Source organism: Mastigoproctus giganteus, chromosome 5 (assembly GCF_048544385.1).
Source record: "Mastigoproctus giganteus isolate SK-2022 chromosome 5, ASM4854438v1, whole genome shotgun sequence".
In the NCBI taxonomy this organism is placed as follows: domain Eukaryota; kingdom Metazoa; phylum Arthropoda; class Arachnida; order Uropygi; family Thelyphonidae; genus Mastigoproctus; species Mastigoproctus giganteus.
In genome coordinates, this window is record NC_143579.1 from 202268094 (window position 1) to 202287614 (window position 19521).

General features: G+C 36.9%; 1 protein-coding gene across 2 annotated transcripts in view; it reads right to left on the reverse strand.

The window, feature by feature from the left end:
- LOC150086011 (major vault protein-like) overlaps nucleotides 1-19521 on the reverse strand; it is a 217597-nt gene that overhangs the window by 49975 nt on the left and 148101 nt on the right. For both annotated transcript variants that reach the window (XM_090374330.1, XM_090374331.1), the window contains exon 8: nucleotides 11075-11224. In XM_090374330.1, the coding sequence (XP_090230456.1) occupies nucleotides 11075-11224 (150 nt within the window). The remainder of the gene's footprint in view (nucleotides 1-11074; nucleotides 11225-19521) is intronic.

Genomic DNA, 19521 nt, shown 5'->3' on the forward strand with positions numbered 1-19521 from the left:
AAAGGCAAATTTCCGCACGTCTATCCTACATCTGTCTTTCCTCAATTTGAATTTATGCCATCTCAGGTGATTATTCAGAGCAAGAGGAAGAATCCCATCAGTATTGAGCATGCTCAAACCATTCAAGGCTTTATACACCTCTATCAGATCACCTCGCTGGTGCTTAGTATCCAGACACTGTAATTTGCAAAATTTAAGCCTTTCTTTGTAAGAGTACCCCTTTGTTCCATTCACTAATCTTGTTGCCCTTCTCTGTACTCGTTCCAGCAGCTCTACATCCTTCTTGAAGTGAGGCCTCCAGACCTGTATACAGTACTCAAGGTGTGGCCTGACCATTGCCTTATACAAGGGAATAATCACCTCCTTATCCCTGCTAGAAAAATTCCTCTATATCATTGACAAGACACCATGAGCTACTCTTGCAGCCCATCTGCACTGCTCAGAGAACTTCATATCTGCCTGCACATTTACCCCCAGGTCCTTTTCATTCTCTACCACTGTCAGCGTAGTACCACAGAGTTGATACGTTGCTCTGGAATTGCTGTTTCCCATATGTAGTACTTTACATTTGTCAATGTTAAACTTCATTTGCCACCTCTCAGCCCATCTGCTCAACCTTTCCAGATCCCGTTGCAGAAGCAGCAGCATACTGTCAGTAGTATCCTTATCGACCCTGCCAACCTTTGTATCGTCTGCAAAGTTGGACATTAAGCTTGATATACCATCATCAGTATCATTTATAAATACCGAAAACAATAATGGACCCAACACTGAACCCTGAGGGACTCCACTTATAACATTAGTCCATGATGAGCAGTGTCCATTGATTACCACTCTCTGTCTTCTCCCCCTCAACCACTCCTTTATCCATAGCAGCAATTTGCTCCAATGCCACACTGCTCCAATTTGTGCAGCAGTCTTCCATGTGCAACAGTATCAAAAGCCTTTCTAAGATCCAAGTATATAATATCAAAGTTATTCCCTGCATCCAGTTCTTTTTTGACTGCATCGTAGTATCCAATCAAATTGGTCAGGCAAGACTTCTTCTTAACAAAACCATGCTGTGTCCAAGCTATAACTGAAGTCTTGTCTAGATGATCCTGAAGTGCTTCTTTAACAAGTGTCTCCATTAATTTTCCTTGAACAGAAGTTAAACTCACAGGTCTATAATTATTTGTGTCGGCCTTTGATCCTACTTTGAGAATTGGGGTCACATCTCCAGTCTGTGGATACCTCCCCTGAGTCCAAGGAAGCTCTCATAATTATGGCTAAGGGTTTGCATACTTCCTTTGCTGCCTCCTTTAATATAACTGGATAGATCCCATCCACCCCAGATGCCTTTCTTGGTTTATCTTCAACAAATTCTCCTCCACTTTACTCTCAGTTATTACAAGATTCTCTAGCTTACTGCCAGAGTTGAATACACCTCTGGCATTCCTCTCGCTGAATAACTCCTCATGTGTGAATGTCGATGCAAAATATTCATTTCGTTTCTTAGCTACCTGAGCAGGATCATCAACAGTTGACCCATCAATATCAAGAGGACCAATCTGATTCATCCTCTTCCTTCTAGAATTTACATATGTAAAGAACTCTTTGCTGTTTTTCTTTGCATCCCTTGCCAAAGTTTTCTCATAATCTGCCTTTGCCTGCCTAACCTCCTTTGTAACTTAGCTACATATCAACTTGTATCTATCATAGGCTTCTGTGTCACTTGTTAATTTGTATGTATCCCATGCATTTTTCTTCTCTGCCATATGTCTCATTAGTTCATCTGACATCCGCTTAGGCCTAAACCTTGAACAATATTTCTTAGTTGGTATGTAAAGCCTAGTAGCTTCCAAGATAAGTTCTTTGAATGCTTCCCATTTTGAATTTGCCATTGTTAACATCTTCAGTTGGTCCCACTGTAGAATTTAAATACTGTCTCAGACAATCGTAGTCGTCTTTACGAAAGCAATAACCCTTCCCTTTACCCCTGATGGTAGTTACCTCTTTGAGTAAATCCCACTTCAGCACACTGTGATCACTGCCACCTAGTGGTTCCTCTATCTGCAGATTCTTAATGCATGAAGAATCACTACTGATAATCAAATCAAGAGTATTACTCTCTCTAGTTGCCTCCCGAACATGCTGATGTAGAACACAATCATCCAATAAATCCCCAAAAGCCTTGCTAGTGTGTCAGTGACCAACCCACAAATTCCAGTCAATATCTGGAAAATTAAAATCCCCCATTATAAGACTGTTTGATGTACTGGCCCACTCTATTTCCCTGTACAGTTTCTTATTATACTCATGAGAGTCATTAGGCCTATAGCACACTCCTACTCTCAATTTTGATCTCCCAGTGCTTATGTCACACCAAGCTGACTCGACACTGCACTGTCCAGCTATGTCAACTGGCTTCACTTACTTGGATTTTATGTGTTTCTTAACTAATAGCATAACCCCTCCTCCCTTCCTATACACATTGTACTCCCCAAATTCCAGTTCTGCATTCCTTATATCTGTGTGACACCACATCACTGATATCCCAAGAATATCCGCCTTTGATGCTTTGAGCAATACCTCAAATTCATCAAATTTATTTACCAAACTCCTAGCATTGTTGTATACGCAAGTATACATGCACCTGTTTCTATTCTTAGCTACCCTAACACAACCCATGTGTTTACTAGTGCCGCAATGCCCAGCAGTCTCTGAAATATCCCGCATCTTGTTTTTCAGGCTTCTGCTCATTCCAATAGAATGCAGTGCAAGAATCACTTTCACCTCTGCCAGTGGCTACTGTTAATCTATTAGTCCTTGTATCTCCCCAATCTAGCAGTTTTCCGACCCACCTAACACTACCTCGATAGCATGAGCAAACATTCTTGCACCCTTTCTATTTAAGTGTATCCCATCCCTGTAGAAGCAGTCTCTCCTGTTAACAAGTACAGACCAGGCTGAAAAAAATTCTACCCCTTGAGCCTTGCACAATCTTTCCAGGGCCAAATTGATCGACAGGGCTCTCATCATATACTCCCTCCTATCGTGTCTGGGAAGAATTGCAGACACTTTCAAATTCAACCCTAATTCACGGCTTTTTTTCAACAGTGACCTATACTTGTCAAGTAATTCTGCCGGTCTCCTACTCTTTCTATCATTAGTGCCAACGTGTACAACTATATCACCTTTTGTGCCCTCAAAAGATGATATCCACTCTAAAACGTCATCAACCTTTGCCCCTGGCAGACATACCCTCTCCTGTTCTACTTATCCTTTTTGCAAAGCATGTTCCCCATTTCCCTGACAATAGAGTCACCAACAACTACTAGTTCCTGTGGGACCAGCGCATTCTGCTTTGGGGGTTGCCGCTGTGTTGCGTGATAAACAAGTGCAAGCTCTGGTATTGATGTGGGCAGCTGAGAGCTTGATGGGCCCCTTAATTTAGTTCCTTCGAGGGCATCCACCCTGTCCTTGAAGCTCTCATATAGGCCCATAACAATGCTGAGTTGTTGCCTGATTTCGTTACACTCCTTGCATCGCGCACACACAAAGACGTCCCCCATGGGAATATCAAACGATTCAGCTTTAGCTTTTAAAAGATTACCATCTACAGGAATGCATCATTATTAGCCATTCCAAAAGTATCTTTTCAAGATCCACCTTTCATGCTCGAATTCTACTTAGTGCAGCAGATTTCTCTAAACTTTCAATCTTTTTCTGATCTTTCAGAATAGTGAACAGAGTACTCTTAGGAATGCCTAACTGTTTGACAATGTCATCTTAGAATGCACACCATTGTCTACTGCTTGCAAAATCCTAATTTTATCTGTGATTGGCAAAGCTATCTGCTTTCTTGGAGCCACACCAATAAAAATACACTCTAACTAATGGAATGAACTTCTAGCCAATGTTCATTTGATTACTGCACTGCTCTTTTCTAGCAGTGCAGAAATGTTAACAAATGATTTCTCATGGTTAGGCTGCAAGCTCTTCAATTACTTCAATATATTTGAAGTGTTCTGTCATTTTTAAATGCAAATATTGTAATAAAAAAAGTAAAAATTCAGATTAAGAGGTAGAAATTTATGGTCATTATAGAGAAATCCTTTTATTTTCAGTGATATTATACTGAATATAAAATAGCATTAGGTTAATGAGAAATTGGCCAGGACCAACTACATAGGATGTTATAACATGTTGGAATGTTAAAAAGAGGGTCACTATAAAGAGTTTTGACTGTATAATACACATTAGAATCACAAAAGGTTTTTTTTTTTTTTTTTGTAATTAGTCTCTCTGGTTGTGTTATAGTCCTTTATACAAGTAGCTAAGTTAGCTAGTGTAAAGTAACAGCATATCAGTTAAAAATAGTACTACAGAAAAGTACTACTGACATGTATTTACAGTCAATTAAATTCACTAAAACAAAAGTAAAATGTAAATGGTTGTAATAACTGAAAGTACAGGAAATATACTTTCAGTTATACATTTTTGCGTTCAGTAAAGTATCTAACATAGATTAATCATAGTGCTGTCAAAAATTCCAAGCAGCTTATCTCTAAACTAGTCTATACAGATAAATGTTAGTGAGCTTAAAATGTAGATTCTGAGTTCAAAGCCATAGCAGAGCCAGATATCACAGTTATTTACTCCCTTCCATCTGTTCCTGTTATGTTTTGTAAACTGAGGGTGAGCAAGACAAAATATTTGATCTTTACATAGGACACAAAATTGAATAGCTTCTGCTCTATGTCTACCACCTTCACTAAGTCAAATTTTAAAATTCCAGATATTTATATACCTTCCTGCTCTTCTTTCATGAAATAGATGGAAGGTAACATTAAGTAAAGATTCAAGAAACATGTTGAAAGCTCCCCTTCTATGGCACCTGGCGAGCTCCTAACAGAGAGGTCTGTGTAAATGGCTGTTAAGCAAAACTCATTTTTGAATGACTACTACAGTGGGGGGGGGGGGCAACATCCGATGGTAATTCGTTCCACAAAACCCACTGTATGTTGAAAATATTGTAAGTTGAAACCAATAATACATTCCCCATAAAATAGGTATTTCTTGCATGTTATACTTCATTTTTACATTAAAAATTAGTTTTTTATAAAGATTACTTAATAAATAGACATAAAACATCTTAAAATAAAAAACAAACAAAAAACAGACTTGAAGTGCAGAGCTGATGAAATCAATGGTGGCATAGTCATCTATCAAGCGTCATATATCTTTTCAGTCTTTTGTTGCTACTGGTAAAGAAACTGTCCGGGTGGACTAATTTTGATGACTTTTGTAGCTTCCTGAAGTCCAGTATCACTCTCCGTAAATTTCTCCAACTCTTGTAGCTCCTCTGTTGTTAGCTCACATCCACGAGCATCAATAAGGTCCTCCACATCCTCTTCGCCAACCTACAGTCCCACTGATTTACCAAGAGTGACAATATCATTTGTCAAAGCACCATCATCTTCAAATCTGTCAACGTTATAATAATTAAAGGCCAAATCTTTTTCTAGGCTGAATTTAAGCACCTGGTGGAAACATCATTCCAAGAACTTACAATCAGCCTCACACAGTCTAGCATGTTGAACTTCGACCTCCAAAAATCTTTGAGGGTGACAGCATTTTCACCAGAGGCCGCTGCAAAGCAACTTGCGAACATTTTCGTGGTCTAGATTTTCTTGAAGTTTGCAACCACTTGCTGGTTTGGTTGAAGAAGAGGAGTGGTGTTGGGTGGCAAAAATTTGACTTGAACAAAGTCAAATTGTACCTGAAGAGATTGAACAAGGTTGGGATCATGGCCTGGTGCATTATCCAGCAGGAGCAGTGCCTTCACAGGAAGCTTATTTTTCAAGATAACTCTTCACTGAAGGACAGAAAACTTCAGGCTCCCATTCATTAAAGACATATCCTGTAACCCAGGCTTTCTTGTTACTGCACCAAAACATGCATTTGTCGACCAGCATGCATTTGTCGACCTTTTGTTGTTTAAATACTATGGGGGGTATTAGAGTGATACACATGCAAAGGCTTCAGCTTAAAATCTCAAGAGGCATTGGCACCCAACAGAAGAGTGAGCCTATCTTTCATAGGCTTATGCCCGGGTAAACAAGCATCATCCTTAGTGCTGTACACGTTCCTGGGCATTCGCTTCCTGAAGAGGCTGATTTCGTATATGTTAAAAACCTGCTGGGGAAGCTAACACTCCTGATCAACTAACTCCTGGAATTCAATTTTAAAGGTCTCAGCTGCTTTATTATCAGTACTGGATCCCTCCCCATGCCTTTCAACACTTTTGATAATTGTCTTCTTTCTTGAAGTGCTCGAACCAGCCTCTGCTGGCTTTAAAGTCTTCAAAGCACACAGCATTGCCACTGGTTGGTGGAGCTTGAAGTTTCAGATTGTCATAGATCTGAAACAATCGTACAAGTGATGTTCTGCACGCCACATGTTGAATGATAATGTTGTTGAACAATAAAAATGATGCTAATTGGTTGAGAACAATCGTAGGAGGATGTTCCATGTGCCATGCGTCTGAAAATTTCCACCCATGTATCATTCCAGCTATATCGGAAAGCCATCAGTATCTGCAAATATCATCGGTCCTTAAAATAAGAGATCGTATGGATAGTACATCGGTTCCTGAGAATATCAGATGTCAATGTCATCGTAAGTAGAGGCCTACTGTATTTGTGTGAAGCTGATGAAGTACTTCAGAAAAAAATGAATCTGTCTGAAAATTTCTTATGAAACTGTTTATGTTGGTTGAAGTGAAATTGATATTATTAATCTATACTTATAAGTGGGTCAATTACATCCCCTTTGAAATTTCATATAACTTAGTAAAAACACACACACACACACTGCCAGATTTAATTAATAATAATTCTTTCATTTCAAGCTTTTGGGATTTTATTTTAACTCAAAAATACTTTGAATTAATTTTATTTTATGAACAAAAAGCCTTTAAATTAATTTTATTTTATGAACAAAAAGCTGTGGGCATTACAAAATTCACCCTCTTAGGGTATACTGACTGAACAAAACAATGATTTCAGCAAAAAATAAAATTCAGGCACATTACTAATTGAGAAAATAATAGCACTGCTGTTAATACCTTATATAGTCATAAGTCCCTGTGGCCACCACCTGTAGGAGCTGGTGGGAACAGTTATTGGGCATTAGTCACAACTTAATCCTCTGTACAAGTAGTGATCCAAAGTGAACTGCATGCATTGGAAGGCAGTGTGTTTTAAGCCACCATAGGGAGCTTTTTTTGTAAGAGCAACCCTTTGTTCCCTTCACTAACCTTGTTGCCCTTCTCTGTATTTGTTCCAGCAGCTCTACATCCTTCTTGAAATGAGGCTTCCAGACCTGTATACAGTACTCAAGGTGTGGCCTGACCATTGCCTTATACAAGGGAATAATCACCTCCTTATCCCTGCTAGAAAAATTCCTGTATATCATTATTAAGACACCATGAGCTACTCTTGCAGCCCATCTGCACTGCTCAGAGAACTTCATATCTGCCTGCACAATTAACCCCCAGGTCCTTTTCATTCTCTACCACTGTCAGTGTAGTACCACAGAGTTGATACCTTGCTCTGGGGTTGCTGTTTCCCATATGTAGTACTTTACATTTGTCAATGTTAAACTTCATTTGCCACCTCTCAGCCCATCTGCTCAACCTTTCCAGATCCTGTTTCAGCAGCATAGCATCAGTAGTGTCCTTAACCCTGAGTTAGGCACATAGCATCAATGAGACCCTGACAATATTTCAGCAATTTGTGCTTCCTCTACTCCATCTAGACAGATGAAACTCCTAACAGATGTTCTTGAAAATGTTTTCTTTGATTTCTGCACTGAAAATTCCAGAAATCTTTGTTAATTATTGCACAATTAGCAAAAATTCATGATTAAGTTAAACCTAATTATATGCACACCTTAATTGCATTTATCATGTACAGTTATTGATAATAAGCTGGCTTTACTGCTGCATGCTTTCATCTAGTTGGTAGCACTCTGGCTTCGTGACATTAATGCATCATCTGAAATCGTTGATGAACTGTTGAAGTGCATGCCTCAGGTTTCATACAGTGAGCACTCCTGTTAATGACAGGCTAGCATTCTAATTGCAGCATTCACTGAATGCACACAGTTTTAAAATTTGCATTTGCTCACTTGCCAAACAGTTCTAAAGGGAGTTTTAATTTCAAAAATTAATTAAAATTATATATTTTTAATAAAGAACATGAATTTTTCACAGCTGTGTTCAGAAAAGATTGAAAATAAAGGTGATATAAAAAATGAACGATTTTGAATTATTTTTTACTGATTGTTCAAATTTTCATGTGTACAGAGGAATTTTAATTTTTGTTGTGTTGGAAATATTATCTTGGCTTGGTAGTTTATTAGATTTGAACCCTATATAAAATTTATGGATGCACAGATTTTCTGTAGGGTTCAAATCAAGTAAAAAAAAAAAGGGGGGGGTAAAGAAAAACCCCTTGTATGAAACAAGGGTTAACAGAGGCAACAATTTAGAGTATGGTGTAATGAAATATCACAACAAACACCAAAACCTTTGTGTACTCCATGCCCAGACAGCATAAGGCTATTATACTTTCTCTTAGATATCCAACAAAATATTAATTATGGTTTTATTAGGTAAGTAACAAAACCTTGTTTTAAATCTCATTAGTTGCTAACATTTTGCCTTTCAAGTAACATATGCCTGATTTTTTTTTTTTTTTTTTATGGCCAAAATCAATATTTCTTTGGTTACAATCAGGAAGTTCATACTCTCCACAGCTTTTTGTTCATATAAAAAAATAATAATAATTTTGTTTGAGGACCAAAATTACAAAAAAAAAAAAAAAAAGGTTGAAATGATAACTAATTTGTCTCAAACCATATATACCTACCAACAAGATTGATCCTTTACCAGCACCATAAACTAATAGCATATTGGCAATAGCACTTCCAGTAACACTAGTGGCCCGAATTGCTGCCCATACATTATGTGGCATGGAACCAACAAAGTAATGAAAACTGACATGAGAATATTAGACATTAATGTAACAAAACCATCCTCAATTTCTGGAATGATGTGGATTCAATGAGATTGAGATCTGGGAATTGGGCTGACCACAGCATTTTCAAGTTTGAATAGTATGTTACAAATGTCTTCCCAGATGCAAGTTCCTCTGGTAAAATAGCATCTTATGTCAAGGAACTGGGTCAGACACATTTATTCTTTAGATTTCACTGAAGACAGAACTCTCCTGTTGATTGATTGTTGATCAGGTCAAAAATACAAAAACTTGATTAAGAAGCTTTGGTATGAGATAAAAAGATTCATACAGGGTATCATTCCACCAAAAGCTTGTTTGTTTGTTTGTTATTTGGTTTTTAGGAGCATTAGCAACTAGGGCCATATTGCTCCGGGATATGCAGTGGTCATTCCCCGACCTTTCCGCATCCTCCGTATTTGGTGGTGATGGGCTCGAACCCCGGTCTAATCAAGAAGCGTGTGCTATGCACTGCTGCTCCTTCCCAACTGGCTACGGAGGCACCCACCAAAAGCAACCAAATATATTCAACTGTTCGATGCTTACCTCCTCAGACAGTACAAAATTATAATTAGAAGAGAAAATATTCAAATATATTAATGAAAAAGAATCAGCAATTATGCAATAGGAGTTCAATTATTATTATTATTAGCTATATGGTGCAAGGAAGCCTGAGGCTTATGATTCTACACCAGCCAAAAAAAAAAAAAAAAAAATTCCCGAGTTACCCTTAGAGAGAGAGAGAAGTAGAAGGGAATCACCAAGAAAGAGAAGGATGATGATATCCAAGCTCAGGATCCTGGGTGTGCCAAGGCAAAACTCACAAGATACACAGTGCAGAAATTGTCTGGGATAACAGAAACCTAGAATAATAGAAACCTACCTTTTTAATAGGGGCTTGAGATTCATTTATTACTGTAACAGTATTCATTATTACACAAATGCAATAAAAATAAGCATGTACAGAGTAATTCAAAAAGTTTTTTTTTAAACAATAACAAATATAAATAGAGCTGAATGTATAAAATCTACAGTATATAGTAGAACTAAATTGTGAACTTAGTTCTATAGTAGAACTAAGTTGTGATTTTATCCTTTCTTACAGAATTTAGTAAACCTGCTTAGTTCTTAAATGCACTAGCTGATAAGTTTACTGTTTTTTAAAATTAAGTACAAAGCATTCTGGTTGTTACGCATTCCAAAAAGGTTTTCAGAATCTTAAGATGATCATTCTATATTACAAGTTCAAGCACATTTGTAATTAACTCTGGCATATGAATGTTAGAACTAATGATAACTGGTATATAATGTTTGCATGTATGGGATAGACCTCTGACAAAAACAAAAAGGTAACAGATTTCTCAGTGGAGATGTCTTCTGTTACTTATTCTCCATTGAGTAAGACCACCTATAAAAGATTGTTTCAGAGTTTGATAAAACTCTACTGAAAAGAGTTACTTATTCAAAGTATGAGAGATAGGAAACTTGTTGCAAAGGAAATCACAATATTAAATACAACATAATGGTTTCTTGTATACAAACTTCGATTTGTTTCCATTAAACTATGTACTGAAATGATGCAAATGCATTAACTTGTATAACAGTTTAGCATTTTCATATGAGGTGTTTCATGTGAGGTGTTTTAACAGCCTTAGATACTTATGAGTCTAACCCTTACTAAAAATGTCAATGTCAAGTGTAAACTGCATTCATGTTAAATTAACACAGAATAATTCAAATTTTACACAACTAAAGGGCAAGGTCTTCTCATATGCATAAATCATGGAGTTATAGATGTGGAAATAGTGCAAATTTTATTTTATTCTGTAAATAAAATGTTTCAAATACTGCCATAGCACAGTTTCTATATAAAATTATTTATGGTGATACCATTTGTTCTACTTAAGTACAAGCAAATATACATATGTAGACATTACTATTCAGTAAAATAAGTGATTTTATTATTCATTAAATACATTAATAAAAAAAAATTAAAAAGAAAAACTCACCTTGCCTGTCTTTACATCCCTCACATAAATTCCTTCATTTTCATCCAAAGGTATGGCAAACCTCTTAGCAATAACTTCTACTTTTACTGGAGGAATATACTCTGCTGGTCCACAAATCATCCATCGATCACCAGGTTGCCTTTGTACTACCTAAAATTTATTTTTGAATTATTCTTTCTTACAATTAGTAAAATAATAAGAGGAGTTTACCCCTCAATATAGTGCGTAGAACACTTCCGTATGATACCCTCCAGAAATTAAAACGTAAAAAACAAAAAAAACAACAACTTACCAGTACATTAGAGTAAAATATAAATAATTAAATAATCAATTTAACACAATTCAAATCAATTTAAAACAATTAAAATTCAAATTAACACAATTAAAAGAATTTAACGAAAATATTCAAAACGATTTTTGAAACGATTCAAAAATCGTTTTGAATATTTTCGTTAAATTCTTTTAATTGTGTTAATTTGAATTTTAATTGTTTTAAATTGATTTGAATTGTGTTAAATTGATTATTTAATTATTTATATTTTACTCTAATGTACTGGTAAGTTGTTGTTTTTTTTGTTTTTTCCGTTTTAATTTCTGGAGGGTATCATACGGAAGTGTTCTACGCACTATATTGAGGGGTAAACTCCTCCTATTATTTTACTAATATTATTATCAACGTAGAACATATTGAGTAGTACAGCTCTGATTCATACAATCTTTCTTACAATATATCATCTGGAGCTTTTTTTTTTTTTATGTGAACCCCAAACACGAGAGGTATTAGAACCTATAGTACTTAGTACCGTGCTTGGGTTGGAGGTTGAGAAGACGAAAGAAGATATTTGTTGACATTGGACTTGAACTTCTGTAGATTGTAATTTTCAGGAAATACGTATGAAGGAAGGTTGTTCCAGAAAACGGCAGTTGAATGAATAAATGTTGGCTGGTGGCGACACGTGTTCGGACTGTTTTGAAAGAGAGAGCAGGAATTATAGAAGCCAATTCAGAAGAACAGTGCCCATGGAGGTATCTGTAGAAGAGGCATGCAGCAGAAACAGTATGTCTATGAGAAAGCGAGTGGAGAGACTCTGTAAGAGATGAATCATTAATTAACCTAACTGCCCTCTTTTGAATGGAATCAAGAAGCCTGAGAGAGGTTTTGAGAACACTAATCCAGATGTGAGAATAATATTCCATGGCAGGGTGGATCTGCGATTTATACAGTGTGAGCAGCTGTTTGGAAGAAAAGTAATGCCAAGAGCAAAGAGCGAAATTGCCTTCCTCTGCATCTAAAAAATTTTTAGATGCAGAGGAAGCAATATTTGTAAAGTGCTTGTGCAAAGAGAGATTAGAAGTCAGGGTAATCCCCAAAAGAGATATATCATTTTGCCTAGAAATCGGAGTGTCACTAAAGATAAGCACAGGAGAAGAAGAATCCTTTTTGCAAGATATAAGAGAAGACTGAGTTTTAGAAGGGTTGAAATCAACTAAGTTGTCTTTGCCCCACTGGAGAATTACCTGAAGATCAGCATTTAAGGAATTGGTAGCAGATTTTTGAGAAGTTGAAGCTGATTGAACAGGACAAGATTTCTCAAAGTGGAATGCAATGTGCTATCATCGGCAAAACTATGGATAGGATTTCCAGTCAATGGAAGAAGGTCATTAATGTACAAGAGGAAAAGAGTGGGGGAAAGAACTGAACCTTGGAGGACACTGGCATTAGTGGAAAAGTTAGAAGACAGAGATCCATCTACCATCACCCTCAATGAGCAATCAGAGACAAAACTGGATAACCAATTACTAAAAACAGTTGGCAAACCATAAGATGGAAGCTTGTTTAGAAGACCTTTATGCCAAACACGATCGAAAGCCTTTGAGATGTCAAGAGCAACTACTTGTTTTTCACCGAACCTTTCCATTGAATTAGTCCATAAATGGGTAACATAAGCCAGAATATCACCAGTGGATCGACACTGACGGAATCCATACTGGCGATCGTTGATCAGATGGAAGGTTTCTAGGTAGTTTAAGAGTTGGCGGTTAATTGATTTCTCCATTACTTTAGAAAGAGTAGAAGTAATTGCAATGCAGAAAAATTGAAATGTAGAAGTAATATCCACCCTTTTTAGGAACTGGCGGGATATGAGCAAATTTCCAAGCAGAAGAAAAAATACCTTTGGAATAAGAAAGTGAAAAAATGCGGCAAAGAATAGGAGTAAGTTCAGGAGCACAGGTTTTGAGAACAAGTGGAGAAATACCATCAGGACCTGGAGCTTTCTTAGCATCAAGATTCGTCAAAATCCTTCTAATATCCTTTTGACGGAAGACCACAGGAGGCATTGAATGGAGCGTGTTAAGAATGGTGGGAGGTGTTTTACCAAGATCATTAATACATGAGCTGGAAGAAAAATGGGATGCTAGCAGGTCAGCTTTATCCTTGGCGCTGCAGTGACAACAGAACCATCTGGTTTGGACAGAGGTGGGAGCAGAGATGGGCAAGAGTTGCGGCCAGTAGCTTTGGCAAGAGACCAGAATGCTTGGCTACCATTAGGGCAAGAAGCAAGTTTTCTACTCTTAGCCTGTTCAAACTCTCGTTTGGACTGATCAATAACTGCTTTACAATTGTTGCGAGCTTTGGTGTAGGCAGAAAATGAAACTGAAGAATTAGAAACAAGCCAATTACGATATGCAACATTCTTCTCTTGAACAGCCTTAGCACATTTATTGGAAAACCAAGGTTTAGATAAAGGACGAGATTTTAAAGTGGAGTGTGGGATAAAGGATTCCATTCCTGCAAGAATAATTTCACTGACACGATCTGAGCAAACGTTGAAATCAGAGGTTTTGAAACAGTAATCCGACCAAGGAAAAGAAGAAAAGAAGTCTCGCAGGTCATCCCATTTTGCATTCTTGTAATGCCAAACAACAAGAGGTTGGGAATAGCCATGAGGTAAAGGTTCCATTGGAGAAGAGACAATCACCAAGTTGTGATCTGAAGTGCCTAAAGGACCTCTCACTTCGACCGTGTACTTAGAAGGGTTGTTTGTATGAAAAAGATCAAGCGTATTGGCTGTATGATTAGGATTGTCCGGTATTCTTGTAGGTAAATTGAACAATCTGTGCTAGGTCATTAGTAATTGCAAAAGCCTCAGCATCTCAACCTCTGGGTCGGTGTGACTAGAAAACGGAAGCCAGCTGGAGTTGTGAACATTAAAATCACCAAGGAAAATTACCTCACTGTTAGGAAAGTTGGACTGGAGAAAGTCAAGTTGCAAAGAGAGGAAGTCAAAGAGCTCCAAGTGATTAGTGGAGTTGGGAGAACGGTAGAGACAACAGATGAATTTAACACAATGAGGTAGAGAGATTTTGAGCCAGAGAAGATGAAACAGAGGAGATTCCAAATTGCCAAGTCTCTGACAGTGAATATGAGAACGGACATATGCACAAGTACCACCTTTAAGGCGAAAGGAATCATACAGCGAATAATTTGGGCATCTGAGATGAGCAGTAGTTGAATTAAACGATAACTGAGATTCTGTCAGAAAAAGTACGTGGGGTTTGGCAGACTGCAAGTGGAAATGGATATTGTTGAGATTAGAACTGAGATGACGTATATTTGTGAAATAAATTAGGAAGTGCTTGTTTTCAGATGAAATTTAGAAACTATTTAGCAACCGACTGCAATCAATTTATTATAACTTATTGCATGGGTTCCAAGATTATGTATTGCATTCTAATTTTATTATAATATTCATTTATAAAAAAAATATATTTTTAAAAAATTGGATGAATTTTATTTATTCAAAATCAGAATTCAAAGTCAACTCTTTTCAAAGGGACTAACTATCATTCCACGAAACATTTTAACAAAGCAAATTTGTATAATAGAAGTGCTATAGAAATGTACTTTTAAAATGTATGCTTAAAAATCAACATACTCTTATGCCAAGTAAACTAAGTTATTATTACATAAATACATATTGGTAATCAGACACATCACATTAATTTAATAGAGTGAAAGCTAGATGGCCTATAAAATAAATTAAGGACAATCTTTTTCTTCTGCTATATTTGGCAGTCAGCAGAATTTCAACTGCCATTAACCTTATTGTACACAACATGGCAACTCACATAGAATGCTTTCATAAATCACAAGGCTTATAGTGCTTTTAGGCTTCTTTTGATAATTCTAATTTTAAGGTGGTTAAATCTTGTAATCATTCAATCTAGAGCATGTAAGGATCACTGTATTTTTTGAGACTGTAGTTTCCTTTCCTGATAATTTTTTGCTGGAAGAGTGGGTACAACAATTAATGAAACCTAATTCACCTGCTGACTTTTGTCTTTGAAATTTTTTGAAACAGGCCTAGTTTTATTCAGTTGAATAAGGATTTTATTTCTAAAGAGTAGTGTCACCTTCTGAAGGATACTTAGCATGGTTCTGTAAAGGGAAAATAATGTTTAATAAATCTGGTTAGCTATTTTGACAGGGTCACTCATGAGCTGGATTTAGGGAATAATTTCGACATTGTTTATTTGGATTTCAGCAAAGCATTTGACTCAGTCCCACATGAGCGGTTACTTTATTAGTATTATTATTATTAATAGCCATATGGTGCAAGGAAGCCTATGCAGTACCAGCCAAAAAAAAAAAAAAAAAAAATCCTGCATTACCCTAAGAGAGAGAGAGAGAGAGAGAGAGAGAGAGAGAGAGAGAGAGAGAGAGAGTCAGAAGTAGAAGGGAATCACTAAGGATTCCCTTCTATCAGCTCAAGATCCTGGGTTTGCTAAGCCCATACTCATCACATGTGAGTCCCTAGGGTAATAAACTGGAACAGCTTGGAATTACAGGGAAAATCCTTAGACGGATAGCGGGATGGCTTCAGGGAAGGAGGCAGAGGGTTGTGATAAATGGTTATTCCTCAGACCACTATTGTTTTTGCTTTTCATAAATAACATCAATAAAGGGATAGAGGGCGTGATGTCTAAATTTGCAGATGATGTAAATATCGGTAGAGTAGTTAATGATCACCGCCAAGCAGAGCTTCTTCAGAGTGACCTAGACAGATTTCAGGGATGGTCAGAAAAATGGCAGCTATGCTTTAATCCAGCAAAGTGCAAGGTCTTACACACCTGGGGAACAGTAACCCCAAAATAAATTATACACTTGGTTGAACTAAAGCCAGTAGTAGAGGAAAGGGACTTGGGTGTTACGACACGGTCAGACATGAAGTTCTCCGAGCATTGTAGACAGGTTGCAAGGAAGGTCCATGGTTATAAGGCCAATAGCCTTATATAATCCCATTGTATAAGGCTATTTTAGACCACACTTGGAATAGTATGTTCAAGTATAGAGACTGCACCTAAAGAAAAACAGTGAGCTTCTTGAAAGGGTCCAAAGATGGGTAATTCACCTGGTGAGATAGGCAAAAGGGAATCCATTTGAGGAAAGACTTCAAATATGTAGGTTGCAGAGGTTGGTACATTAGAGAAGATTTGATTGAGGTGTTTAAGGCTCTGAGAGGCATAAGTAAAATGAATGAGGACAAAATTTTCACAGAAATGATTTCAGAAGTAGAGGACATAAATTCAAGTTACAGGGGGGGGGGGGGATGTTTAGACTGGATTGCAGGAAATTTTATTTTAGCCAGCGAGTTATAAATTACTGTATTAAGTTACCTATGGGAGGAGGGAAAGGCATAGGTTGCCTATTTCCTTTTCTTTTATTAATTATTTATTTTTTAAAATTTTATTATTATTATTATTCTTTTTTTTTTTTTTTTTTTTTTTGCTGGTGCAGCATAAGCCATAGACTTCCTTGCACCATGTGGCCATTACTAATCTCTTTTGAAGGCATTTTGTAATTTTAAATTAGATGCCTTAGATACAGTTCTCATTGCCAATTAGAATACATTATTAAATACATCATGCTATTTCTATGTCCATTAATGAGTTATGGTGCTGTCATTTAGCCTTCTGATTCAAGATTTTCACTACAGTCCATTCTTTTAGTTGAAAACTCAATCATCAAATGGCTCAACCATAGATTAAAACTGACACCTAAATTTTCAAGGCACGAACTGTGAAATTCTAAATATTTTACTTATACAACTTGCTGGAACACATTGTAGCCAAAATGCCTAGTTAATTACCTATGTTCTTGGAGATTTGTGCAGCAAAGACTGTCAGTGTGGACACTGCAAGTTATCTTTTCTGTGCTCTGCATTAACAAAGATTATAGATGCCAAGAAAATACAGTAGAACCTGGATAAGAAGTTTTACAAGAGACTGGAGGTTTAGAACTTCTTATGCGGGAAAACTTCTTAGAAGGGAAAGTGATCTAAGGGTATGAAATATTAACTACACAAATGAAAATGAAAAGATACAAGTAAATAAGTTAAAGATCATTTTTAAGTACTATTTCAGAATTTATAAATATTTTACTCTCCCTATGGGAAACATTTTTAAACTGAATATTCTAATCGCTTAACATTCTGCTATTGGAAAACTCATTACCAAGTTGGAAGAATGAACTCCTTTGGAGTTTCAACATACCTTAAAAGGTCACAATTACAATAAGACAGAGCAACAATCCACTAATTAATTCAAAACTCTTTACAACCATCAGAACTTAACGCTTAACATGGTCTATCCATTTATGGATATCGATGAAAACAGTTGCAATATGTCACTCCTTATATCAAAATGTTTATACTCAAAGGGTTTTAGCGCTGAAAGCCTCAGACTACGGAAAATTCACTAATCGAACAAGTTAGTACTTAGGATCGTTTTAATTTGAAGCAAACCACCGAAGTAGATGAAATGGCATTGTTTCTGTTATATCTCGTATTGTGAATGCTTTCACGAGTTGCCCTGATACTGAACTACCTCGAATAAGCAACGCTTCAACAATGGATTCTCGAAATTGCAACACTTCACCAATGGATTCTCGAAAATGCAACACTTCGACAATGGATTCTCGAAAATGCAACACTTCGCCAATGGATTCTTGGTAGATACTACCACCCCCGTGTGGTGGTATCCGCAGAGAATAAGTAATGTTAGTCTCTCCATTGGCGAAGCGTTGTTTATTAGAGGTAGTGCAATATCAGGGCAACTCGTTGTGAAGGCATTTGCAATATGAGATATAACGAAAACAATATAATTACCATCAGGGGTGTAGGAAAGGGTTTTGTTCTGTAAAGTTGAGTACAATGGTCTCAGACAGTTTTTAAATTCTGTACAATGGGATCAACTAACGATGTTACCAACAATAAATTCTAAGTGGGAAGCATTCAAGGAATTAATCATGAATGCTAATAAATGTTTCATACCTATTAAGAAATATTGTTCAAGGTTTAGACCTAAATGGTTATCAAATGAACTAATGAGACTCGTGACAGAGAAGAAAAATGCATGGGAGGCATATAAATTATCAAGCGACTCAGAAGCCTATGGCAGATATAAGCTAGTCTGTAATCAGGTCACAAAGGAGGTTGGGCAGGCGAAGGCAGATTACGAGAAATCTTTGGCAAAAGATACTAAGAAAAACAGCAAGGATTTCTTTACTTATATAAACTCGAAAAGGAAGGGGATGAATCTGATTGGTCCACTGGATATCGATGGTTCGACTGTTGATGATCCTGCTCAGATAGCAAACAAACTGAGTGAGTATTTTGCATCTACATTCACACATGAGGAGTTATTAAGGTTTGAAAATGGCAGAAGGTTATCAAATTGTGGCAGGGTGCTTAATGATTTTGTGATAACAGAGAGCAAAGTGGAGGAGAAATTTTTGAAGTTAAACATAAGAAAGGCACCTGGGGTGGATGGAATCTATCCAGTTATATTAAAGGAGGTGGCAAAGCAACTAAACAACCCTTAGCCATAATTATGAGAGCATCTTGGACTCAGGGAAGGTCCCCACGGACCGGAGATGTGCAAATATATCCCCAATTCATAAAGGGGGATCGAAGGGAGACACGAGTAATTCCAGACCAGTTAGTTTAACTTCTGTTAAACTAACTGGCCTGGTTAGTTTAACTTCTGTTAAACTAACTGGTCTGTAAGTTTAACTTCTGTTCCAAGTAAAATAATGGAGTCACTGGTTAAAGATGCATTGCTGAATCATCTAGACAAGACTGCAGCAATAATTCAGACACAGCATGGGTTTGTTAAGGGAAAGTCTTGTCTGACAAATTTGATAGGATATCATGATGTGGTTACGAAGGAACTGGATGCAAAAAATAATTTTGATATCATATATTTGGATTTCAGGAAAGCTTTTGACACTGTTGTGCATGGAAGACTATTGTACAAATTGGAGCAGAATGGTATTAAGGGTAAGTTGCTACAATGGATAAAAGGATGGTCGAGTGGGAGAAGACAGGGTGGTAATTAATGGGTGCTGCTCTTCGTGGACTAATATTATTAGTGGAGTCCCACAG